The sequence below is a fragment of the Mus musculus genome, chromosome 12 (assembly GCF_000001635.26).
Source record: "Mus musculus strain C57BL/6J chromosome 12, GRCm38.p6 C57BL/6J".
Classification (NCBI taxonomy): Eukaryota; Metazoa; Chordata; class Mammalia; order Rodentia; family Muridae; genus Mus; species Mus musculus.
Window position 1 is genome coordinate 87,384,933 of NC_000078.6, and position 27,533 is coordinate 87,412,465.

The window sequence follows — 27,533 nt, forward strand, 5'->3', positions numbered from 1 at the left end:
CTTGTGAAAATGTGACGCAAACCTTCTGGAAGTCTTTTTAAAAAAGGAATCCTGTCAATTGATAGGAATTCCCAGCACCTGGAGGTGAAGTCAGCAAGAGAAAAGAGTTCCAGGGCCAGACTGGACTAAAGAAGACCCAGAAGCCATCCATCCACCCACCCACCCACATCTTGAAGTTCTTTCCAGTTCTAATGTGGCCAAATGTTCCTCAGGCTACCAGGAGCCCTTTACCTTCAGAAGGAAGACTGGCACTCCTTTCAGGGCAGAGGGACATTCACAGCTCTATCATTCAGCGCTCCTCTAGTGGAAACTCTGGCTACTTTTCGTCATTGAACAGCAGTAACCTCTGTTTTGTAATACCTCCTTACCACATTATCTACTCATCAAACAGCCCCATCCAGGAGTTGCTTTTAACATGGGCATTAATCTCTTCAAACATACCCTGGTGAGTGTATACAGGTATCAGAGGTAGCTGATTCCCCTTAGAGAAGAAAGCCTACGAGTTTATAACTTCTCTCCTGTGCATTAAAAAGCAATGTTAAGACATGATGTGAGCAAACAATTTTACATTTCATCCATGCAATAGTACTTTAGTGAAAGCAAGACCCTTGGGTATCTAGTTTGCATCTTACTGTGTATTTTCAGAAAAAGAAAAAGAAAAAAAAAAAGGCAATACTCCCCCTTCAGGATGCAAGGAAAGACAGGTAGGAGCTGGAGCACATAGATTTAATTTAACACAACCAACTTCACGAACTATTTTAAGATATTCTCTTTTTCTCATAAACTTAGAGATCTTATTCCTTATAAATGTAGTACCTGCTTTAAAATAATTTGTGAAAAATCGTTTTCTCGAAAAGATAGTAGTACAGCCCTTAGGATATTCTATCACAGCTAGTCACAGATTTTTATATTTCATTTTAGTAACTTGGTATTTCATCTTAATAGTTGCCAACCTCTGAAGAAATACCATGCTTACAAATGATAATTGCTGGGATTCCAGGAGGTCAGAACTTGACTTACTATTTACTCAAAATATAACTCCTAGTGGCTTATGTTAGAAAGCACCTCTAACACATGCCCAGCTTTGTCTGGACTTCCTTTTTCCTCACAAAAGTCCTAACTCACCCATTCATCAGTTCTCTTCTAGCTCCAGTTACTCAACCTCCCAGATACATTCTATACCTCCACAACGTTGCTCATTAGCCATTTTACACTTCTAGGGAAAACAGCACATTCTTTCATGGCTCATAACAGACTGACTCCTCCCCACATCCCCGTTTTTTGGAGGCAGGGTCCCTCATCGCCCTGCTGTCCTAGAACCCACTATGCAGACCAGGCCAGCCTGAGCTCAGAGATATACCTGCCTGAGGGCTGGGATTACAAACAAGTCATATCAAACTCAGACTGCAAACTGACTCCTAACACACCTCCTCTCACACAATTCTTTTTGAAAGCAATCTTTTGACTCTTAAACACCTTACACACTCAAGGGAGGCCAAGTCTTTTCTGTGCACTCCCACTCCTAACCCTCAACTCTCCCCCAGGGTCATAAGACTTGAAGATAACCCTTTCATACCACAGGATTAACACATCTATCAGAGTTACTGATTCAGGTAGGGGACAGGTTGCTATTGCTTAGTATCTATGTTGAAGATGAAATAGGGTCACTGACCTATCAAAACTACACCAATCACACTCCTGCTAAGGGGAACGAGCAACTTTTAAAACCATTCTTCCCGATATTTGCATAATTGGTTTAAAAAATACTGCCAGGAGCCAGGGGGTAGAGTAGCACATGCCTTGAATCCTAGCACTTGGGAGGCAGAGGCAGGTCTGTGAGTTCGAGGCCAGCCTGGTCAACACAGTGAGTTCCAGGACAGCCAGGGCTACACAGAGAAACCCTGTCTCAGAAAATAAATAAATAAATAAAACTGTCAGGAAAGCCAGGTGTTGGGGTCTTAGTTGCTCTTGGGAGGCAAAGGCAGATCTCTTTTAAGTTGGAAGTCAGGCTTAGTCTACAAAGCAGAACAGCCTGAGAGGGCTGTTACTCAGAGAAACCATGTCTGGAAACAAGCAAAATACTGCTAGGAATTCAGAATTCTGTAAGATAGTTTAGAAGTTCATGGATATGGTTGATGATTCAACTTCAGTTAATTAATACAAGGACTCATGACAACTTACCACTGGATTAAGCAACGCCCTCCACGATAGCTCTATTGCGCCGTGAAGGGGCCACCTAAAATCCTATCTGGATGGTGGGATGGGGGTCTCACCAATCGCACAACGGGACAATTTTCAAGACAAGACCCCCGAGGAGGTTCCCTGCCAAGGTTTTCCCCATAAAGGAAGTCCAGAACGTGATAGGAAGAGGCTGTCCGGTTGTGCTTCCACAACTGCACTGCCTAACTTTCTCAGAGCGTCAGCTTCCTTTTGGGGCTGCAAGACTCTACAGGAAGCATGTACTCGAGGGGACCCGGGCAGGAACCCGAGAAAGTATCGCCGGACTTCGAGGGAAAGATTTCCTCTGCTTCCCACTAGGAGCGGCCTGCACTTTTTTTTTTTTTTTTTTGCGTGATCCACATGGTTAAGAACCAGAGACTTGCAGAGGAAGCCCAGCCTCCAGGGCCCTTCAGAACAGCAAATGCTGAGGAGCCGGGCAGACCTCAGGAGTCCCGCGTGGCTGAGGAGCCCCGGGAGGCTGGAGAGCCAGGCAGAACTAGGGGACACCGCACACCTAAGAAACCAGGTAAACCTTGGGACCCCCGCAGGGCAGAGAACCACAGCTCATCGCTGCGGAGCCGGGTAGTACTGGGAAGGCTCGAATAACTGGAGAAGCGGGCAGAACCGAGGAGCCCCTCACGGTGAGGGAGCCCCACATAGTTGTAGAGTCCCGCGCTGCCCTTGAGTCTCCCTCCCGCTCAGGGGGGAGGCCCAGCCAGCGCCGGCTCCCCGTCGCTCAGCACACCTGAGCCGCGCCCAGCCGCCAGCCGGCCACTGACCGGCCCGCGCGGCTGCCCGTCCTCCCCGGCCCGGCCCGGCCCAGCCCGGGCATCGGCTCGCGGGGGTCCCGGCCCACCGCCCCGATCTCGCCCAGCCTCTCGATCCCATCGTACCTGGCCGGCAGCCGCGACGGTGGCGGTGCTGCTCCTCAAGTACCCGTTCCTCACTTCCCCGTTCTTGACGCAGCCGTTCGCCCGCATCGGGCGGCGGCAGCAGCAGCCTCCGGGCTCCGGCCGCATCCTCCCGGCAGCACCCGGCAGCAGGACAGGCTCTGGAGGTGGCGGCGGAGCCAACTCCCGCTCCGCACCGCACCCACCTCTCCGAAACCGGAAATGGCTGCAGCGCCGCTGCCAATTCCCGGTCCGGCCGTCACGCGAGGGCGGGGCCACCCGAGAAGACGGGGCTCGCCGAAGCCCGGCAGCCGGAGGGAACATGGGGCGGGGTCTATCGGCTATTGACCAATCCAAAGGCGAGAGGGGCGGATCTCATGCTGATTCTGGCGAATTAAGAGCAAGGGAAAAGCGGCTTGCAGACATCAAGGGGACTTCTTCAGAGGAACTCGAGAACTGAGCAATTGATTGGAGCCCTAGCCAGGTCGTAGGTGGAGCTTTGCCGCCTACTGGTCCAGGTTGAGAAGGAGGCGGAGCCCGGAAAGGAACAGCCAATTAGAGTGTGGAGAAAGAAACAGGGGCTGAGCCTATTTCCAGAGCCTGTTCCCGGTTCTCTAGCACTGGTGGTGGTTGCCCTCTGTGCCCTTCCTCCCGAGAGGTTCTCAGGTTGAATCCGAGCCCAAGACAGGCAGCTCCTTTATTTCATTAGCAAATTCCTCTGTGGGTGTTAATAGAATAGCCTTTTTGACAGTCTCTCACTGTTCTTCATTGTGAACTACGCGAACGCCTCGCGCGCACATCACTTGTTTCTATCCGGGTTTTCCTAGGGCAATTTCCTTTGAAGACTTTCCTTGAAAGTCAGGAGACTTGATCTGTTTCCAGATCTTGTGATAACTGAAACTGAAACTTGAGGAATTAACTCCTTTAGGAGCCAAGTTCTTTTAAAATTCTTCCTGCTTCATGGACTCATTTGCCAGAATTACATTAGTAAAGCGCTGGACACCTATCACAATACCTAATCCAAATCAGTAGCAAAAGAAATTGATCTACATTTCAGCATTACAAAGACCTTTAGTTACCCATAAAAAAAAAAATCAATGTCATAATTAAGAGTATGACTCAGTCTAGGTTTGAATCCTGGCTGCCTCACCTACTAGCTGAGTGACCTCTATGTTCCTCTGCTCAGGGGGATAATAACAGTTGCCATAAGAGAATCTAATGAGTTAATGCCTGTAATGTATTTTGCTTAGGACCTGGCAATTAGTAAGTATTCATTAAGTGCTGGTTATTATTAATTGCCGAATGCATCTGTGTGAATCCCTGTGTCACACAACCCCTTCTCCCCTGGAGCTTTAGAACTGCGTTGGCAAGGTTATTTGTTTTGCTTGATTTAGAAGAGGTACTCTTAACAGCAAGTGGAGCAAGGACAAAACTTTCAAGTCACAAACCCTTTGATCTCAAAAGTGAACACGAGAATCAAAAAGAACTCTATGGGGCCTGGAGAGATGGCTCAGCAGTGAAGTACTGGACACTGCTTGTCCAGAGTACCTGGATTTGGTTCTAGCACCCACATGGTGGCTCACAGCTATCTATAACTCCAGTGCCAGAGGAATCAAAGCCTTATTCTGATTTCCCAGGGCACCAGACACAAACTTGGTGCACATACATACATGCAGACAAGACACTCACAGACATAAATTAAAATCTCCTTTTTAAAAGTTTTTTTTTTAAAAAAAAAAAAAAGCTCTGTATGCCTTTAAGCTAAGCATAGTAATGCATTGATACAGTCTCAGCACTCCTGAGGTAGAGGCAGGAGTGTAGATGTTCAAGATAATCTTTGTATATATAACCTGTCCAAGCTAGCCTGGGATATAGGAGTCCCTGTCTTAAACATGATGGGGTGGGGATAAGTAACTCAATCAGTGAAATACTACCAGGAAAACAAGAGGAGTTAAGTCCAGATTTTGAGCATCTAGTTAAAATCCCCATGCTTAGGACACAGAGATGAAAGGGTTCCTAGAGTTCTCTGGCCAGCTGGTCTAACTGAATTGGTGAGTTCCAATGTCAGGCAAAGACCCTGTCTCAAAAATAAGGTAGAGATGATGGGTGATGGTGGCATATGCCTTTGATTCCAGCCCTCAGGAGGCAGAGGCAGGCAGGCAGATTTCTGTGAGTTCAGGCCAGCCTGGTCTACAGAACAGGTCCAGAATAGCCAAGGCTACACAGAGAAACCCATTCTTGAAAAAAAAAAAGAAAGAAAGAAAGAAGGAAGGAAAGAAGAAAGGAAAAAAAGAAGAAAAAGAAAAGTAGAGAACAATTAGGGAAGATACCCGATGCTGACATCTGACTGTCATGCACATACACGTAAACACATGGACACACAAAGAAGTGTATGCCTTATGAAGCTTACTTTCAAAAATCAAGATATGGCATGAAGAGATGGCTCAGTGTTTTGGCTGCTCTTCCAGAGGATGAAGATTTGAGTGCCTAAACCTACCTGGCAGATCATGAGCATCTTTACCAATAATCGGATGCCCTGAAAAGATATACATGAAGTTAAATAAAATAGAAGGGCAACCTTTTGAAGAATAAGAAGGAAGAGGAGGAGGAGAAAGAGGAGAAGAAGAAAGAAAAGCAAAGAAAGAAGGAAAGAAAAAAAAAGAAAGACAGACAGAAAGAAAGAAAGAGGAGGAGCACTGACTGCTCTTCCAAAGGTTCTGAGTTCAAATCCCAGCAACCACATGGTGGCTCACAAACATCTGTAATGGGATCTAACGCCATCTCCTGGTGTGTCTGAAGACAGTGTACTTACATATAGTAATAAATAAATAAATCTTAAAAAAAAAAAAAAAGGAGCCGGGTGTGGTGGCGCACGCCTTTAATCTCAGCACTCGGGAGGCAGAGGCAGGTGGATTTCTGAGTTCGAGGCCAACCTGGTCTACAAAGTGAGGTCCAGGACAGCCAGGGCTATACAGAGAAACCCTGTCTCGAAAAACCAAAAAAAAAAAAAAATAAAAAAAAAAAGGAGGAGGGAAAAGAGTAGGAGGGAGGAGAAGGAGGAGTTCCAAAGTGGGACACTGGATGACAGCGGCTATCAGATTCCCATAGGCAGTGGAGGTGCTCAGGGCAGAAATCTGGTTGAAAGAGAAGCTAAGAGGTTTGATTGACACTTAGATAGTGGGCTGAGAAAATGTAAAAAAGGCTTGGATGGAAGATGTGCAATTAGCTAGACCTTGAAGGATGAGCGAGACTTAGAAACTGGCTTGGAATGAGCAGAGGGGTTTGTTCTGGGGGGAGGGGGGAGCAGTGCATGTTCAGAGCTGGGCAGAGGTTGGCCTGGTCTGGATCCTGGGAAGAACCTGTCCCTTCCTCCTGAGGACAGTACACCAGGAGCTTCTTGCCTTGTTCTGCTGCTTACTCACTACTAGCCTCAAAGGAGTCATGCATACACAGCCCTGATTTCCTCACTCCCCATTTGAAGTCAATTCTTGCACTTCTTCCTTCAGTAGATGAGACAGTTGTGTGTACCCATGATATAATACCCAAATGATCAGATTACTCAATAGGCCATTGCTAAATCACAAAAAGGATACCTCAGTAGGAAACACCCTGGGATCCACAAAAACAAGAAAATGGTCCCTTCTAGAGGCATAAGCTATCTCCTTGTCATTTTATAGAACTTATCTTCAAAGGCTCATGCTAGGTGCTAGGACACAGCTCTCCTTGTCTTCCAAGATGGTTCAGGCCACTTCATCTGTGAAGCCTTTCTTGAAGTTCATCATCCCTATAAAATTAGACAGAGCCTGTGTCACATGGCTTTGGAATTCTGTGAGAGGGAGTGATTACAAACAAGAGCTCTGTTGTCAAACACTGAGGAACCGAAGACCCAGCTCCAGCTCTTACAAACCTGTAACCTTGCAAAGCAGTCTCACTTCTCTGTGACTCAACTCCTGTTTGTGTAAAATGGGATACATGTGCTTCCATGAGCTGGAAAAACTAACTCCAGACCCAGGGGAATCAATCAATACTGCCTTTTAGCCTACTGCCACAGGAACCTGTGCATACACATTCACGTAAACACACACACACACACACACACACACACACACACACACACACACACACACCAAAATAAAAATGAATTTTAACCCTGGCTTGTCTCAAACAAACAAACAAACAAATAAATTTTTATTTAAATTTTTTTTAAATTTTGTAAATAGCATTGTAATGTGGTCTTGTGAAGAATACTGTTTAAATTTAGGGATGAAAAGAGCGTTAATGCAGTAAGATTCAAGATTTTACAAATATTCTGCACACATTTGTTGCTCATTTGTTGGTTTTGTTTTTGTTTTTTGAGACAGGGTTTCTCTGTGTAGCCATGGCTGCACTGGAACTCATTCTGTAGACCCAGGGTAGCCTTGAACTCACAGAGATCTGCCTGCCTCTGCTTCCCAAGTGCTGAGAGTAAAGGCGTATACCACCACTGCCCATCTCATCCGTTGTTTTTGTTTTTATGTGCACTGGTGTTATGCCTGCATGTATGCCTCTATGAGGGTGTTGGATCTTGGATTTACAGACAGTTGTGAGCTGCCATGTGGGTCCTTTGGAAGAGCAACCAGTCCTTTTAGTCACTGAACCATCTCTCCAGCCCTCCTTATTTTATTTTATTTTTGAGACAGGGTTTCTCTGTGTAGCCCTGGCTATCCTGGAGCTCACTCTGTAGACCAGGCTGGCCTCGAACTCAGAAATCTGGCTGCCTCTGCCTCCCAAGTGCTGGGATTAAAGGCGTGCGCCACCACTGCCCAGCTTTAAGAGTCTTGATTATACTGGGTAATTAGGTGTTGAGATGACTGACTGTGGGTATGTGGGGTGTTGCATGATAGTGAGAGTAATTGGGGGGGGGAGGCACTAACCCCATGGAGAGTTTAATATTTCCCGCAACATATATTTATTTATAAAAATACTGTTGTATAGCCCAGTCATGTCTTGCATTTGTTCTGTAACCCAAGATCTTTAATGTTTTGATCTCCTGCCCCTCTTGCCTCTGTATCCCAATTGCTGGGACTACAGAAATAGAACACCATGTCTGTCTTCAGACTTGATTTGCAAGGGATGGGCTGGCCATTTCCCTTTCCATTATCCCTACTCTAATACAGTACAGCCAAGGAAAGAGACTTTCTCCCTGGATTTCTGACTGTATTTGCATCTCCCGAGGTAGGACAAGAGTCGTCCTTCCTTCTTCTGGCCTTCCCCAACAGCACCCCTAAGAGGAGGACTGGGCTATTGAATAGATGATCGCAGGGGAATGTGCAGCTGTAGGAGGAATAATGGCTCCTGAGTTTGTAATAGAATGATTTTTAATCTGAGTCTTATAAAGCATTGACAATAGGAATTCTAAGGGAAGAGATGAGCTCTGAGAATGGTCCAGAGCTTGTCTCAATGGCAAGTCTCTGCTTTTATGTGTCCTTTGCTCTAGAAGGATCTCAGAGCTTCCTATCCCACCACCACCCTAGGTTTCCTGTGGGTGCTCAGCCAGATAGATGTCGCAATCCTCTGAGCTGAGCTTCAGGAAGCGGACTTTTGCTTCTGGCTCCAGAGATTTGGAGTAGTGAGTTTTGCAACAGAATTTAGATTGGATTAAGCACAGGAGAGATTTGTTAGCTTATCTGATAAGTCTGGATCCAAGTGTCCTTATGTCTCTGGGAGTATGTTTCTATCTTTGGTTTGGCATCTGTATCAGGCACTTTCTCTTGCTATGATTAAAAAACAAAACAAAACTGACCAATACCAACTTAGGGAGGAAAAGGGTTTCTTTCACCTTAGCATTTCTAGGTAGCAATCCATCTCTCAGGGAAGTCGGGAGAGGCACTCGAGGCAGCAGGAATGGAAGCAGAGCCCATGTAAACTCCTGCTTATTGGCTCACTCTCCATGGCTAGCTCAGCTTGCTTTCTTACACAATCCAGGAGTCCTTAGGCATGAGGACCACTCCCACAGTAAACTGGGATTTCCTCACCCCATCATTAACCAAGAAAATGTCCATCCAGATGAGTGTGGCTACATTTGACAAGATCATAGACAGGTTTTGATTTTGTTTTGGCTTTTTTGAGACAGAGTTTCCTCTGTGTAGCCTTGGCTGTCCTGGAACTTGCTCTGTAGACCAGGTTGGCCTCAAACTCACAGAAATACCAATTGCTGGTAGGTTTACTGGACCATTTAAAACTTGTGCTTTCTTGTGGGGGACCATTTGCAGGTTGAGCCAGTCAGATTGATTTCTATTCTCTGATCGGTTAAGGCTGATGGAATTGTCTCAAAGGACTTTTGAACAGAAGGAATCATCAGGGGATATTTGTCATAAAGTGAGAAACTAGCTCTCTTTGCTGCAATACCTAGGCCATCACGGGTTGCATGAACTCTACCGGGAAGGGCCTATCCCAGTCGGTGCCTACCTGGCTAAAGTTCACATCTGAAGATGTGAAGGAACAGATTTACAAACTGGCCAAGAAAAGCGCTTCTCCCTCCCAAACAGGCATGATCCTAAGAGACTCACGTGGTGTGGCACAGGTCAATTTTGTGACTCATAATACAATCTTGAGAATCCTTAAGTCCAAAGGTCTTAAAAGGTTGCCTCTGATCTTCCTGGGGGAATCTCTACAATTTGATTCAGAAAGACATAGAACAACAGTGTTAACTAACCTGGACCTCTGGGAACTCCTAGAGATTGAGCTACCAACTAAAGGACATAATAGGAGTTGGTCCCAGGCCCGGGCACTTACAAAGCAGAGGGCTGCCTTGTCTGACCTCAATAGGAGAAGTGCCTAATCCTGCAGAGACTTGATGCACCAGGGTGAGAGGAGGGCACCCTCTCAGAAGTAAAGGGGAGAGGTGGTGGGGGGAGAAACCCTGTGAGGGGAGACTGGAGGGGCAGCATTTGGGAATGTAAATATAAATAAATTAATAAAAAATATTGTAAGAAAGGAAGGAAGGAAGGAAGGAAGGAAGGAAGGAAGGAAGGAAGGGAGGGAGGGAGGGAGAGAGGGAGGGAGAGAGAGAGAGAGAAAGACAAGAAGAAAGAAAGAAAGAAAGAAAGAAAGAAAGAAAGAAAGAAAGAAAGAAAGAAAGAAAGGAAGGAAGAAAGGAAGGAAGGAAAGAAAGAAAAATGTTGAAGTCCGCAAGCATCTTGGGAGGAACAGAAAAAGATGCTAAATTTGCCTGATTCTGATAGAGAGCAGAATTTACCTGTTGGCTCACTTCTATAAGACTAAGTGGGGCTGGGCAGTGGTAGTGCACACTTTTAATCCCAGCACTTGGGAGTCAGAGGCAGGCATATTTCTGAGTTCAAGGTCAGCCTGGTCTACAGAGTGAGTTCCAGGACAGCCAGGGATACACAGAAAAACCCTATCTCGAAAAAGAAAAATTAATCAATTAATTAATTAATTAAATTAAAAAATGGGTTCTCCCACCGAATTGGAAATATGAGTCGTTCATATCCTCTGCTCTAGTGGCATAAATCCTCTTGTGTATCTGAGCAAGAAAATTGCATTAAATGAGAGGGAGAGGGAGAGAGAGAGAAACAAAATCAGAAGACCACCAATCTGAGGCCCTGCCATCCCTAAGCAGACTTTCTCTCTAGGCCATTGCCTCAGGTGATTATTGAATTTGACTGTCCAGGTGTGGAGATCACCATACCCTGTCTCCACAGTGGAGAAATAAAGAGCAGCTTTCAGGGTGTGTCTTGCCACATTTGGCTCTGTTTTGAATGTACAAAAGCAGAATGCCTCCATATCTTGTTGTGCAACCAGCTGTCTGGCACCCCGTGAGACACAGACATGTAACTTATTCCTAAAAGTGAAAAGGATACTACACTATAAATGTATCAAAGAAAACAGGGAGTATATGAATATACGGGCATTTTAAAACCACATCAGAAATACCAGACTCCTGTCTGGCAGTGGTGATACATACCTTAATCCCAGCACTCAGAAGGCAGAGACAGGCAGATATCTGAGTTCAAGACCATCCTGTCTACAGAGTGAGTTCCAGGACAGCCAGAGTTACACAGAGAAACCCTGTCAATCAATCAATCAATCAATCAGTCAATCAATACTGGACCCCAAGAGATTGGAGATGTAGCTCAGATGTGAAATGTTTGTCTAGCATCTTTGAGACCCTGGTTTCAATTCCAAGTAGAAAAAGAAAGGAAAAAAAAAAGGCAGGCACAGTGGCTTATGTACTGGGGAGCAGGACTGTTATGAGTTTGAGGCTAGCCTGTGCTACATAGTGAGCTGAGATCTCATTGAACAAACAGACTAACAAAGGGTACAACACCCTCACCTGAACCCCATATAAAAGAGGACAACTAACACTTTGATGGCTCCACTAACCTGTCACCTCACTATCTGCCATGCCCATTGAGGGTATGACAGGCAATCTTTGAGTCTTTCCCTTTACCACTTGAACTCCGTGGCTTGTTTAACACTTCTGTAGTCATTCTTTAGCCGTGTGTGTGTGTGTGTGTGTGTGTGTGTGTGTGTGTGTGTGTGATTACCATGCAGTGTGACCTAAGTACCAATATTAGTACTGAAGGAGTCTGTGGTGGTGGTGGCAAATACCTTTAACCAGCACCACAGAGGCAGAGGCAGGCAGATTTCTACGAGTTCAAGGCCAGCCTGGTCTACAGAGTAAGTTTCAGGACAGCCAGGGTTATACATAGAAACTCTGTCTCCAAAACAAAATATACAAACAAACAAAAATAAATAATAAAATAAAACAAATCCTTTAAAATAGCGTTTATAACGACAAAGGACTGGTGTGCCACTGTACTGGCTCTAAGAATGTCATATGTTGTCAATTGAAAGTGCCACTGAGGTAGGGGTATAGTTCAGTGGCAGTATAAGTATTCAGCATTTGTGAGGCACTGGGTTCAATTCCCAGCACACAAAAATGTTTTTTGAGTTAAAATGAAAACTTGAATTGTATACTCTATGATGTAAATCTCAATAGGATATCCCAAAAATGTTTTGAAATAAAAACAAGAAGCCATACCCTATCTCTGCCTTGTGTTCCCATCACTGTGACCTTGAGACATGTTAGCGACCGTGCTGTCTCTGGAAGAAGGACTGTAGTCAACAATGAGACAAAACACATCTTTCCTGCCTTAGAAAAGAGAGGAGCCAGAAAGAAGGAGTGTTCTTCCTAGGCACTGTCTGCATCTGTTTCCTGGGATGACGGAGTTTTCCTGGAAAAGGATGGCTGGTCAGGCCTGGAATCTCAGAAATGGGCATGTGAAGGCACAAGGGTCAAGGAATCCTCAGGGCCAGCCTATGCAACATGTGACCCTGGTTCAAAAACTGAACAAACAGAGCAGTAAAAGTAGTCAGGAACAAACAAAGGTGTTTTTTCTCTTCACTTTTTTTTTTTTTTTTTTTTTTTTTTTTTTGGTTTTTCGAGACAGGGTTTCTCTGTGTAGCCCTGGCTGTCCTGGAGCTCACTTTGTAGACCAGGCTGACCCCGAACTCATAGAGATCACAGAAGCCTCTGCCTTCTGAGTACTGGGGTTAAAGGCAGGCACCACCCTGCTCTCTTCATGTTATTACAGAACCTTCCAAAGATGTCTCTGTCTCCTCCCTCACACTCTACACTTACTTGGTAACGGCACATTCTGCACAATATATTTAACTTTCCTTGAGATGATCTCATTGGGATTTTCTTCTTGTATCGTCCTCATAGCCAATTTCTTTGGATTGGCCCCCAGTGTCTCCAGGGACCACACTGCCCTACGTCTTGAAGAGTGACACTTTCTTGTTTATGCTCCCAGGATGCCGTACACCCCTCAGCAAAGGTTTTCTCAGCTGGTTTTCTAAAAAGCACAGAGGTTAGAGGGAGAGAGAGAGTACAACAGGGGAGTCCAAAAGGCTGAACAAGGAAAGAAACTCTCTTGTACCAGCTCCAAGACCTTGATCCTGGACTGGTGATATGATCCAGCAAGTGAAAGCATTTACTGCCAAACCCCTGAATTTAGTCCCCAGATACACACGGGTGGAGAGAACTGACTTTTACAAGTGTTCTCTGGTCTCTACAAGCACTCAACACACACACATCCCCTTTATTGGTTGTTCTGTTTTGGTTTTTTGTTTTGATTTTTTTCAAGACAGGATTTCTTTGTGTGGCCCTGACTGCCCTGGAATTTGCTCTGTGAATCAGACTGACCTCAGACTCAGAGATTCACGTGCTTTGGCCTTCTGGGTGCTGGCATTAAAGGAGTAGGCTACCACAACTGGTATAGGCCTCCTACACATATGTAGCAGATGTCCAGTGTAGTCTCCATGTGGGTCCCCTAACAAGTGGAGTAGGGACTGTCTCTGACTCTGTGGCCTGCCTTTGGATCCCTTTCCCCTAGCTAGGCTGCTTTATCTGGCCTCAGTGGGAGAGGATGCACATAGTCCTGTTTCTACTCGATGTGCCAGGGAGGGTTGGTAGCCATGGAGGAGGGGGTCTTCCCTCCTCAAAGGAGAAGGGAAGGGGGCAATGGGGGGTGTGGGGGATGGACTGGGAGGGAAGGAGGGGGACTTCAATTGAGCTGTAAAGTGAATGAATAAATAAATTAAGGAAAAAAAAATAAAGGCGTGTGCCACCACCACCCTACTGTGCATAAATACTTTTTAAAATGCCCTTGATCTTTTAATATTTCCAAATACGGTACACTTTTTTAAAGTGATTTGTTTTTATTTCATGTAGTTGCAGACATTAGTGAGCTGTCATGTGGGTTCTGGGAATTGAACCCAGGGCCTCGTGGTAGAAGAGCCAGTGGTGTTAACCACTGAGCCACCTCTCCAGCTCCCATGTGTAGGATCAGCTTCTAAGCTTAAGTGGTAGCTTTGAGAACACCCTTTTATTTCACCCAAACTTTCCCGTGCCGATCACTCTGGTATGTCTCTTTCTTTTTCTTCTTGTTATTTGTTACTGTTTGTTGGTTGGTTGGTTTTTGGAGTCAGAGTTTTTCTGTGTAGCCCTGGCTGTCCTGCAACTCCCTCTGTAGGCCAGGTTGACCTCAAACTCACAGAGGTCCACCTGCCTCTGCCTCCCAAAATGCTCAGGTTAAAGGCAAGCACCATCACCACCCGGCTAGGATGCTGTGTACTTGCTTCTCTGGTTAGGGGTCATGCGTTGAGTGAGTTGAAGATTGCTCAAGTACAGAACGGGGATATTATTGACTCACGCATGGCTCAGGGAAGTAAACCTGTTTGCTCTGAGAGGTGTGTCAGGTAAATGTGAGGCTCACATGAGCTACAGCCATTTAGCTACCACAGAGAACATCTAGGAAAGCTAACACCAGGAAGTGGGCCGTGTGACTGTTGTGTGATATTCCCAGGAGAGATATGAAGAGAGGTCTATTCCCTAGTCAGGACACCAACTCCCAGACAGATGAGCGGATACAGTCGAGTCTAACTTAGTGAACAGTGAGTTGACTGGGGTAGCTCACTGAAGCACAGGTGACTCAAGGCAGCTGCATCACAGAAAGAGCCCAGCCCATCAAGGGTGACAGGGAAGCTGCCCCCACACAACCTGCAGGCAGTACCACTAGATGACTTCCTTCCTCCTGTCAGCCTCAGCTCACTACTTACGTATCCTCAGGGAGGCGTCTTGCGAATCTGATCCATTTCTCAGATCCCTGAGTTTTGTAAATTTTGTTAGCTTCCTGAGATGTCTAAGCCTCCTGCCTGTCTCCAGTGAGGACTGTTTCAATATGGAGGAACTAAGTACAAGAGAGAGACTCACTGACAAGGCAGGAGACGGCTGCTGTTGAAGGATGACTGCAGTGTGCACTAAACTTGTCAGCTCTGCAGTACCAGAAGAGGTAGGTTGAAGTGTGTGTGTGTGTGTGTGTGTGTGTGTGTGTGTGTGTGTGACTGAGACTATAAGCACACAGCTGTTATAATTATTCATCAGAATCCTTTTGTTGTTGTTTGTTTTAGTTTTTGTTTTTAGAAGCAAGTTTTCTCTATAGCCATGGCTGTCCTGGAACTCAGTCTGTAGACCAGGCAGGCCTTGAACTCACAGACCCACCTGCTTCAGCCTCACAAGTGCTGGGATTAAAGGCAGGGGCCAACACCGCCCAGCTTCCTTTTTTCATTTTTTAATGAAACAGGGTGTAATGTAGCCCAGGCTGTCATAAAACTCACTATGTAGTCAAGGGTGACCTTGAATGTCTCATTCTCCTGCCTCTATCTTAATGCTGAAATTACAAGTATCAGCCACCATACTCAGTTATGCAGTACTACGGATTGAACTCAGGCTCTGTGAATGCTAGACAAAAAAATAAAATAAAATCTACTAACTGAGCTATATTCCCAGTTCATCAAAATCTTTTTAATAACACTATTGAGGTCTACTGAGGGACTGGAGAGATGGCTCAGCAGTTAAGAGGTCTAATGAATTTTTTTTTTGTTCTGTTTTGTTTTGTTTTGTTTTGTTTTTTGAGACAGGGTTTCTCTGTGTAGCCCTGGCTGTCCTGGCACTCACTCTGTAGACCAGGCTGTCCTCAAACTCAGAAATCCGCCTTCCTCTGCCTCCCGAGTGCTGGGATTAAAGGCATGCAACACCACACCCAGCGGTCTAATGAATTTTAATTAAACTATACATAGTCAAATGCATAATTTGATAAATTTTCATATGTGTCTATTACTTGTCCATGCTGGGTATTGTTATGCTCCAGGTGGGTAGGTGTGTATGAGGATGGTGATAGTGGTGCACGCCTGTGCACACACATGTGAGGATGGAGATGCCCGTGTGCTCATGTGCCTTACTCCCTTGAAATAGGTTATGTCCCTGAACCTGAAGCTTGCCCTTCGAGCTAGCCTGTGAGCTCCTAGGTCTGTCTATCTGTGTTCCTCAAAAGTTGGGGTTACGGGTATGGCAGTCATGTTTGACTTTTCTGTGGAAGATGGAGACTTGAATTCAGGTTCTTGTGTTTATATAGCAAGAGTTCTTACCTACTGAGCCATCTGCCAGCCCCCTCAGCCCCCTGGGTGTTCGTTTCTTAATCCAATTCTAGTTGGTAGCCCAAGTGAAGCATCATACTTTCAGTTGTTGCGTGCTCGCGTGGGATTGTTTTGCTTTGCTGCTTTGAGACACTCTCATTATGTAGCCCAGGTTAGCCTAGAGTTCAAAATCTTCCCACCTCAGCCTCCCAAGTGCTGGGATTATAGACATAAATCACTATGCCTGACTTAAAGTGGGATCATTTCTGTTTCTCTCTCTCTCTCTCTCTCTCTCTCTCTCTCTCTCTCTCCCTCTCTCTCTCTCTCTCTCTCTCTCTCTTTGTTTCTCTGTATAGCCCTGGCTGTCCTTGAACTCACTTTAGCCTTAAATTCAATACTCCATCTGCCTCTGCTTCCTGAGGGCTGTGATTAAAGGCATGTGTGCATGTGTGTGTCACCATGCCCAGCTACTTCTGTTTCTTCTTGTGCCTTTATATACCAAACAATCAAACACAAAACATTGAGTTCCTCTTGTGAATGATTGGCTTTCTACTTTAAAGTAGCTCCCCTGTTTTAACGTTGCAGCTATTTATAATTACAATTAAAACCCAATAATAGTGGAACTACAAGCTTGCTTTAATAACTAAGACAAGGGCGGTGGTGGCACACGCCTTTAATCCCAGCACTTGGGAGGCAGAGGCAGGTGGATCTCTGAGTTCGAGGCCAGCCTGGTCTACAAAGTGAGTTCCAGGACAGCCAAGACTATACAGAGAAACCCTGTCTCAAAAAAAAAAAAAAAAAAAAATAACTAAGACAATTAACTGAACAAAACATATTAGTAAGCTACAAAGACTCCTCACACTCATTTTAATAGACACAAAAAAGCGTTTGGCAAAAAAAATTTTTTTAAATGATAAAACACTCAACACACTAGGAAAAGCCAGTTTCGGCAGCCCCATCAAGGGCATTCACAACACGCATACAGCTGGAATTACTTTAGTGGTGAAAGTCTGGATTATTATTTTTTCCCAAGATCACAATGATGATTCGAAGGTCACCTGTCGACACTTGTATTTAACAGTGTACTGCAGCTTGTTGCCAGGGCAACTTAAAAGAGAAGGTTAAATAAAAGACTTTCAGGCACGATGGTGAATGTCTGGAATTCCTGTTCTGGGGCAGAGGCAGAAAGGATTGTGAATTCAGACCAGCCTAGGCTACATAATAAGACTCTCTCTCAATAAAACAAAAAACAAAACAAAACAAACAAAAAAAAAACACACAAAAAAATGGATAGTCAGACAGCACAATGAAATGGCACTTTAGCCACATTGGGACTGATGAAAATAAAGAGTCAGACAGTAACAAGTGTGGGTGAGCTGGCTGGAGCCCTGCATGGTGGTGGTGGGAATGTAAGGTGCAGCAGCAACTTTAAAAACCAGATGCCAACTCCATAAGATGTGAAACACAGCCATCCTAGAACCTGCAGCTCTCTCCTATGTCTCTACCCAGGAGGAACTGAATATGTCAACTCAAAAAACGAGTATACAGATGTTCATAATCCTTCACAATAGTTAATGTGGTGGCAGTTCAAATGTCCATCAACTGAGGGATAAACAAAATTTTGATGTTCGTAAAACAGAATATTATTCAGCAATACAAAGGAATGAGATGCTAATTCAGGATACAAGAACTCTAAAGCATTGGGCTTTGGACCCAAAGAAGTGCATGCAGTTCTAAAAACGGCCAAGACAGCAGGCACAGGAGCAATTTCGTTGACCTAGGTGAGGACCAGTATGAGGTGAGTCCTCCCAGAGAGGGAGGCAGGGCAGGACTGACTGCTAGTGTTTACAGAGTTTGGGTGAAACTGTTCTAAAACTGAATTATGGTGATGGCTGGGAATCTGTAAGTACACTAAAAACACTATCCTCTTCCATGTGTTGTATTTTGATATGTTACTTTTATTTAATCTACTTCTTTACTTATTTTGTGTGTTTATTTATTATTTATTTGGCTTTTGAAACAGGGTTTCTCTGTGTTTCCCTGACTGTCCTGGAACTTGCTCTGTAGACAAGGCTTGCCGGCTGGATCCACTTCTCCCACTTGGGGAGAAGCCAGGATCCTTCCACTACCTGGACTGGATGGAGGAAGATAAGCTTAGTCTGGGGCAGTGAGTACACAGGGACAAAGAATATATACACACACACACACACACACACACACACACACACACCTAGGAACACCTTCAGAGAACTGGTTTCAGCTAATGGGTATTTATGCCCCTGAGGAAGTAGTCAGAGTCTCTAGGGCAAGGTTTACAGACCAAAAGTCTGTAATGGTTGTGAGCCACCATGTGATTGCTGGGAACTGAACTCCAGACCTGTGGATGAGCACCCAGTCCTCGTAACCGCTAAACCAACTCTCTAGCCCTGTATTAAGTTCTTAAAGCAAAACACCCAAGATATCTTATTTAAAACACACACAGGATGAGTTTCTGTTTGTTTGCACTTATTTACTTCTTTGTGTATGTGGAGGTGGGGCACACCATGCATGTGGAAGTGGAGAGGAATTTGGTAATCAGCTCTCTCTTTTCACCATATTCGTCCTAAATATTAGACTCAGGTCATCAGACTTGGTGGCATGTACCTTTACCTGCTGAACTATCTTGCTGGCTCAGGGACTAGGTTTCTACCTCCGTAATTTCCAGTATATACTAATACGTTCAGTAGGTATAGAAATAAAACACTTAACAGTAACTAAAAGAAAGGGCTGAGCTGAATATGGTGGATACGTCCAATACCAGCGCTAGAGAAGTAGAGACAGGTGGCTCACAGATAGGCTTGGCTACATGCAAAATACTTTCCCCCCCTTTTTATCTGAGACAGGGTTTCTCTGTGTAGCTCTGGCTGTCCTGGTACTCTGTAGATCAGTCCCTCCGTGAACTCACAGGGATCCACCTGTGTCTTCCTCAAAGTGATGGGATTAAAGGCAAGGTCCATCAACACCAGGCTGGAAACAGTGTTTCTCTCGGGTGGTCAGTGGAGGAAAAATATCAGAACCCAACTCTGTATCAGATGATACTCTTGCATATTCATTTTTATAATTTTAATGTTGAGGTTTAAAGACTGAATTAAAAATATTCAGGTGAGAGGGCTGGAGAGATGGCTCAGTTGTTAAGAGCACTGACTGCTCTTCCAGAGATCCTCAGTTCAATTCCCAGCAACCACACGGTGGCTTACAATCATCTGCAATGGGATCTGACGCCCTCTTCTGGTGTGTCTGAAGACAGCAACAGTGTACTCATATACATAAAATAAATAAAGCGTTAAAAAACTATTTGGGTGAGCCTAAGTTCTTTTGACGTAAGCAAAAGGGCTGTAGATAGAGGTGCCTGAAGGATGGTGGGAGGTGGAATAAGGGAGAGGCAGCTATGTTCCAAAAATTCCTGTTGGGTGTTGCTGGGACTCAGGAGGTGGAGTAAATAATCTCATTCCTTATCAAAGTTCAGACCCAAATAAGAAATAATATAGGGCTGAAGAGATGGTTCAGCAATTAAGAGCACTGGCTGCTCTTCCAGAGGATCTGGGTTCAATTCCCAGAACCCACATAGCAGCTCACAACTGTGTGTAACTCAAGTCCCAGTAGATCTGATGCCCTCATACAGACATACAAACACCAAAACTCATTAGAGAGAGAGGGAGAGAGAGAGAGAGAGAGAGAGAGAGAGAGAGAGAGAGAGAGAGAATATGACTGTAGTTCACAGTGGTCTAGAACTCCTGAAAATCCTGGAAATCCTCCTGCCTCTACCTCCCAAGCCCTGGAAATACAGTGTGAACTTTCCTGCCCTGTTTATTTGTTTTGTTTATTTTCTCTGTGTAGCCCTGGCTGTTCTGGAACTCACAGAGATCCTCCTGCTTCTACCTTCCAAGTGCTGGGATTAAAGGCGTGTGCCAACACTTGGTTTCCTGCCCATTTTCAAAAAAGAGATAAAGTCTCATTATAATAATGCCCAGCCTAGTTCTGAGTTTATGGACACAAGATAGCCTCCTTCCCAAGTCACAGTGGAGTAGCTGGACGTACTGGTGCATGCTGTTTTGTGAAGGCTTTCCTCTTCAGCCGACATCTTACTCGAGTCTTGGCAAGTGCAACGAAGTTAGCTTTAGTGGAACTGAAAGTTTGGGAAAGGTGTGATGGATACTGTTTTCTGTGTAATACCAGCTTCTCTCCCAATACCAGCTTCTCTCCCTTTCCCCTCCTCATTCTGTTTGGGTACAGGGAGGAAACCCTTGATCTCAGATCAGAGTCTTGCCAGCTCGTGATTCATAACTGGGGCTAAGGTAATAACAGAAATCCAGTTCTCCTTTGCCACACCTTCACTCTCCAGTCTTCCTCATACAAGGTCAGTGACCCACTTCCTAGATACCGTAGGCCCTTCAACGGGGCCTCTAAGAGACATTTGATTTTATTAACAAAAAACCCAAGCCCCTTTCATTCTGGTTTCTTCCCTTCTTGCTTGATGCTGTGATGTGAGGACAAGATGACAGGAGCCATGTCGGGAGCGATACTGAGACCATGAAAAAACAAGCTGAAGGATAAACCAACATGCTGAGGCCAGTTAATGGAGGAGCCTTGGTCCTCAGTGACGGACCTGAGTTGAGCTCTGACTCTACCCTTTTCCATCCTTCTTAAGGAAACAACTTGTCCTTGGATCTAAGTCACCATTTAGGCTGTCTCTTATTTTTTCTCAGATATGTTCACATCCATACAGATGCAAGCCATGCTCACTGTGAGCTACGAGGGAGCCAAGAGCAGCTACTCCTGAACTGAGGAAGTAGGAAAGCCATCCCATTGCTGGGTGCAGCCGCTCCTCTGGCCTCACCTCTACTTGTCTCTGAGGATTGCATCAGTCCTCAGCTCTCTCTGCAGACTCAACATTCCACAGGGAGAGCCGGGTCTGGCTTTCCTGTATCCTAGGTGACTAGGCCTATAACTACTAATGGAGCCTCATTTCAAAGCCCAGAAGAGAGAATGTGTGGATTTGGCTTTGAGTCATCTACACCCAGGCCCAGTGAACAAGGCCATGGGACTGAAGGCACATGCTTAAATTCGACTGTGAAAGACCTACCCCAGGAGAGTATAGAAGATTTTAATCTTATTTATTTAATTTTTTTGCAATATGGTCTTGTTATGGGCAATATAATAATATGGGTATAATTATTTGTTTGTTTATTTGTTTGTTTTTGAGACAGGGTTTCTCTGTTTAGTCCCAGCTGTTCTGGAACTCATTCTATAGACAAAGCTGGCCTTGAACTCACAGAAATCTGCCTGCCTCTGCCTCCAGGATTGGGATAAAAGGCATATGTCACCACATCTAGTCCTGGAACCAACTCTATACACCAGGCTGGCTTCTAGGCCCAGGAATTTCTTAGGAAAAAGCAGGCATAGGTTCTGGAGTGTCCACTGTTTTATATTGAAACAGAAAGAGTATATGCACTAGGAGAGGTAAAGTAGGAAGGGGTAGGAGAAAGACTCCAGTGGTGGAATGGCTGAATCCAGTATAAACCAACTCAGATGGGAAATTCCTCTGTTTCTTCCTCTCTTAAAAAAAAAAAAAAAAAAAAAAAAAAAAAACAACAACAAAACCAAAAAAAAACAGGTTGACCTCAAACTCTGCCTCCTGCCTCAACCTTCAAAGGTCTAGGATTAAAGACCCTAGTCACACTACAAGTTTGCTCTAATGCAGTGGATCTCAACCGTCCCAAAGCTGTGACCCTTTAATACACTTCCTCCTGGGGCTGGAGAGATGGCTCACCAGTTAAAAGCACCGACTGCTTTTCCAGAGGTCCTGAATTCAATTCCCAGCAACCACATGGTGGCTCACAACCATCTGTAATGGGATCCAATGCACTCTTCTGGTGTGTGTCTGAGGACAGCTACAGTGTATAAATAAAAATAAATGCTTAAAAAAAAAAAAAAAAACCAGTTCCTCCTGTAGTGGTGACCCCCCAACTGTAGTTATTTTTGTTGCTACATCATAACTGTAATTTTGCTACTATTGTGAAACAGAATGTAAGTATGTGTATTTTCCATGGTCTTAGGTGACCCCTGTGATAGGGTCATTTGACCTCTTAAGGGGTCACAACCCACAAGTTGTGACAATTAAGGGGACAATTTCAGTCCCTTTTGAAACAGAATCTCATTGTAGTTCAGGCTGCTGGATATCACTATGTAGTCAGGGATGACCCCTGAACTTCTGATCCTCCTGCCGTGTGTGTGTGTGTGTGTGTGTGTGTGTGTGTGTGTGTGTGTGTGTGCGCGCGCGCGTGCGTGGACGCACGCGCCACACTCATGCATAGGCTAAGAGGTCCTCTACCGGATAGGCTTCATTTCTAGGTTCTTTGGGGTGTTTTGTTTTGTTTTGTTTCTCGAGACAGGGTTTCTCTGTGTAGTCCTGGCTGTCCTGGAACTCACTCTGTAGACCAGGCTAGCCTCGAACTCAGAAATCTGCCTGCCTCTGCCTCTCAAGTGCTAGGATTATAGGCGTGCGCCACCACTGCCTGACCCATTTCCAGGTTCTTAAGGATTTGACTGAGGAATAAGGAAGAACAATGATAAAAGAGGAAGGAAGGGAATAGGTCTAGACTAGAAAACATTGTCACCAGGAAACCGAGGACAAGGTCTTTCCACCCCCAATGGTTCTCTGCTCCCCACAGAGGGTGAAAATTAGGTCAGCTAGTTATTTTAGGCTTCCATCGCAAAGGGACTGCCTGTTTTACGCGTTCCTAGGCACTTAATGGCGACAACCTTTCTCTCTAGAAAGTTCACTGAAACAGATTTGGGTTAGCCTTGACAGCGGTTCTTGCAGAGACCAGAGAAGAGGGTGGCAGAATCCTCCCGTGACCCTTTGAAAGGGGACCGGCAGGGGGACCAGGGGAGAAGGGCACCATCTCCAGCACGGCTCAGGGGCCTCTGCATGTGAAACAGGAGGAGGATAGAGGATGCACATGAGGAAGGAAATCATCAGGGACGCCAGATCTCAGTGCAGCAGGCGTGGTTTCTGGGAACAGAGACTGGCTGGCAACCCTCCCTCCTCCTCCTTTGCATTCTTGTAGATTGACGTCGCAGCCTCTCTGGAGAAAGAGCCACCGCACGGGAAACACTTCAGCCACAGGTTGAGGACCCGCAGTGCACACGCACAAATGCACGGACGCTAAGAGGATCATGCAAGAGGAAGGAACTTGTGCACTTCTGTTGTGCCTTTATTCCACGGAATTGTTACCGATGGATTCGTTTTTATGCTGGAAAGAACAAGGAAGGACAATGTTCCAACTGCTGGACCTGTTAGGGACAGTGAGTGCCTAGCCCTTTACCGGAATGGCCTGTTGACCTTTGTTCTGGAGTTCTGAGCACTTCCTTTGGATGAGAGATCAGGTCAAACACTAGGGTCAACGTTGGGTGTGTAAGAGGGAGGAGGGAAGGGAAGAGGAGTTCCAAATCCTTTGGAAAAAGCTCAGACACCAAAGACAAGATCAGGGCTCGCCTTGGGAGGCGTGGAAGAAAGGACAGGCTTCATGTAAGGAATTCTGTGGAATTACAAAACCAAGAACACTGTGACTTATGAAGAGTTCCATACTTTCTAGTCACTGCTCTGAGCATTGTGGAGGACTATAATCATATCTCTAGGCCACATCCCAAGAGACCATAGTGTTGCCAGAGAGCACCCATCTACCTTGTGAATTATGAGAACACTGGAAGTTACACTGTCACCTTCTCTCCAGCCTCTGTCCTTTCTCCTATTTTATTGGTTCACACCTAAGGCAAAAACTCTTTGCTCTGTTGGATGGCTTTTTGGGATTGTCCCCATTCTGCAGATGAGAAAAATGAGGCATGGGGAAACTAATACAATACCGTTGGCAAATGGATGCAATCAAGCTTCAAATGTGGGCCAGTATAATTGTTTTTTATTTTTTTATTTTATTTTTTTTGCAGTGCTGACATCTTATACCAACCAAGTGCTACCCACTGAGATGCATTCGCAGCGCTGATTTAGAATTCAATCTTAGGTATCACATTGTATTTCCCATGACTATAATTAAATGGAGGACAGCTCATGGAATGCCTGCAAGAATGATAAGTGGTCCTGTTGCTAAAACTTCTTCCCAGAAGGAGAAAGAACATATGCCCCTTCTAAGGCTCCAAAGAAAAACTGGGGAACCAGCAAGTCTATTGTGCTTCAGGGATGACGAGTCACTTACAGGGTGTGGTTGCTGCTCTGGGCAACAGGCTGTACCTGGAAAGGCTTTATCCAGCAAGGATGAGCCCCGCCCCCTATACTCTAGCCCCTCCCAGAAGCTGTGTACAATTAAGGCGTGGTTGCATATAACAAGTGCTAGGGAACAACTGAATACTCAAGATGGGGGCCTTGGTGACCATCCCCAGGCCCCCTGTGTCAACAACCCCAGCTGGGATGGGTGATCCTTGTGCAAAGGGGCACCGGCTGGAGTTTCCCCATGATGGCAGTGGCTCTGCTTAGAGGGCAGTCAGTCACAACAGGTCCAACCAAGAAAAAGGATATCAGTACAAAAACTACTCCAAACAGAGCGAGGTTAATGCCAGGAATTGTTGATAGAAGAGCTGAGAAGTCCACAGGAAGTAGTAAGTCAGGGTGAAACAGCGGGGTGCTACCAGGACCTGAAGTGCAGAGAGCTTAGCCTTTCTGGGATGCAGTAATAAAATAAATAAACACAAATGGAAGGGCTCAGGCACTGGCACTTAACTTGTTTTTTTCTTTTGTTTTTCTTTTTTTGGTTTTTTCGAGACAGGGTTTCTCTGTGTAGCCCTGGCTGTCTTGGAACTCACTTTGTAGACCAGACTGGCCTCGAACTCAGAAACCCGCCTGCCTCTGCTTCCCAAGTGCTGGGATTAAAGGCGTGTGCCATCATGCCCGGCGCACTGGCAACTTCTTACTCACAGCTCTGTAGGCTAGAAACCCAAGACCAAGGGCCTGGTAAGGTTTTATTCTGAAGTCTTCCCTTGGCTTATGGGCAGCTCCATTGCATTTCGTGACTTCTCTCTGTGTGGACCACCACAGAAATCACCAATAAGCTCTCTGCTATCTCTCGTTTTTACATTTAAAAAGACATTTCTTTTACGTTCTGTTTTTTCATGACAGAATACCATGCAGTCCAAGTTGGCCTGGGACTTAATCTATTGAGGGTACTCTTGAACTTCTGTTCCTCCAGCTTTCCACCCCCCACCCCCGCCCCCACCGCTATTGTAGCCTTGGCTGGTCTGGAACTTGTTAGGTAGACCCGGCTGGTCATGAACTTGCAGTGATCCTCCTGCCTCTGCTTCCTGAGTGCTGAGGGCGTTTGTTTTTCCTTGCTTAGCTGACTCTTGCTTCGTAAGCACATGTTCTCAGTCCATCTGGATGTTGCTTGGTATTCAACTGAGTTCAGGGTGCAAGGGTTCCCGGACACTCCCACTTTGATGTGAGAAGGTCTGCCCAGGCCTGAAATGTGTTCAGAAAGAACCTGAGAAGTGATGTGGTCTTTCCATTTACCTCGTTGTGGAGTAAGAGGAAATCTACCCCATGGCTGATTCCAAAGTGTAGTTGTACCATTTACTGTGGGAGTTGAAGTTCAAATACACGCTGGGGTCAGAGGCAGGAGGACTACTGCAAGTTCTGGTCTATATAACAAGTTCTAGGGGGCTGGAGAGATGGATCAGCGGTTAAGAGCTCTGACTGCGCTCTTTCAGAGGTCCTGAGTTCAATTCTCAGCAACCACATGTTTGGCTCACAACCATCTGTAATGGGATCTGATGCCCTCTTCTGGTGTGTCTGAAGACAGCTACAGTGTACTCGTATAAATAATATTTTAGCAAGTCCTAGGTCAACCGAGGCTGCAATAGTGAAGGGGTGGGGCCAGGAGGATGAGGAGGAGTTCAAGGTCATCCTCAGAGATATATCAAGTGGTAGGGGTGGGGTGGGCACGGTGAGGACCTCAGTCCGGGTCAGCAAAGCTGCATCCAGGGAGGGGACCGAGAACTAGAGAGCCTCTGAGCAAAGCTGGTTTTGTGCCAGGCTTGCAATCTCAGGACTTAGAAAACTGAGATACGAGGATTACCATAAGTGTGGGGCCAGCCTAGGTTGTATAGTTCCCAGCCAACCCAGATGACTCAGCAAAACCACGCTTCAAGACAAGCCCCCAACATAATTAAAAAAAGAAAACCTACTGAGCTGCTCCAGGCTGTTGTTGCTACGTGGTGGTGGGGAGGGGCAGGAAGGGGGAGGCACGAGGGGTGGGGGTGTGAAGGGAGGGGAGTGGTTTTGTTGGTTTTAGTTATAAGTCAACCTTTTATGTGAATTTTACTAGTTTTAAATACGGACAGCAAAGAAAAGCGTTTTGAAGTCTGATGGGGGTCACTGGACTGCAGTCTCTGAGATAAGCAACGAGGGTAGGCAAGGAGGTGGAAAAGGAGACCCTCCAAGACGGAATGAGTGGGCTGAGGTCAACAAGGAAAGGGGCCGGCCTGTGGACACTGCTGCCATCAGAGAGGGACACTGAGAAAAGATAATAAGGATGCAGGCGCTTTGAAAGTCTTGTGCTGGATAACTTCATTCTATTCATAGCGAACCTTCAGGAGAACAGACTTTCAGCTCGGCTGCCAGGCCAGGCCTGCGCTCTCCCTGTGTATTCCAGTGCTGTGAACTTGGCTCCTGGGAAGCTGGGTCACACCTGGTTTGTACTGAATCTCCACCTTGCTTTGAGTCCAGATCCCAGGCGGGTTTGTTGGATGGGGAGTCTGGAAAATCAAGTAATTCAGGATGAAGGATTTAGTGGATGAAAGAACTGGGCTTGAGTCCTTAGTCCCAAGTCCCTGATTTTGTACTCTTAGCATCTGCAACGTGGCCATAAAACAGTGCCCTCCCCACAGTGTGGTAGAGGTGAAGCAATCTCAGCACCAGGGAGGCAGAGGCAGGCGGATCTGTGAGTTCGAGGCCAGCCTATAGCCTACAGATAGAGTTCCAGGACAGCTAGAACTACAGTACAGGGAAACTCTGCTTCAAAAAACAAAAACCACTCCTCCAAATGGGAAAATGAATGTTTAGCTCCATATTTAGTAACTAGAGTGCCTGAACTTGGGTTTAATCTGAGCACCCACATGATGGAAGGTGAGGAGAGCTGACTTCTGCAAGTTTTCCTCTGATCTCTGTATGCACTCTATGGCATACACACACCCGTATACTCACATAAATAAATAAATATAAAAATCTTTATTTTTGCCGGGCAGTGGTGGCGCACGCCTTGAATCCCAGCACTTGGGAGGCAGAGGCAGGAGGATTTCAGAGTTCGAGGCCAGCCTGGTCTACAGAGTGAGTTCCAGGACAGCCAGGGCTACACAGAGAAACCCGTCTCGAAAAAAACCAAAACCACAAACAAACAA

General features: G+C 45.7%; 1 protein-coding gene and 1 long non-coding RNA gene across 2 annotated transcripts in view; one reads left to right on the forward strand and one right to left on the reverse strand.

The window, feature by feature from the left end:
• The window catches only part of Sptlc2 (serine palmitoyltransferase, long chain base subunit 2), an 83,298-nt gene extending 79,875 nt beyond the window's left edge, over window positions 1-3,423 (reverse strand). Inside the window, exon 1 of the mRNA NM_011479.4 lies at window positions 3,114-3,423. Coding sequence (NP_035609.1) covers window positions 3,114-3,239 — 126 coding nt within the window. The 5' untranslated portion in view covers window positions 3,240-3,423. The remainder of the gene's footprint in view (window positions 1-3,113) is intronic.
• Window positions 166-27,389, forward strand: Gm33444. Its single transcript, XR_381803.4, has 3 exons — window positions 166-2,746; window positions 23,198-23,435; window positions 24,075-27,389. It is a non-coding gene; the product is annotated as a predicted gene, 33444 (long non-coding RNA).
• Window positions 27,390-27,533: the final 144 nt, after the last annotated feature.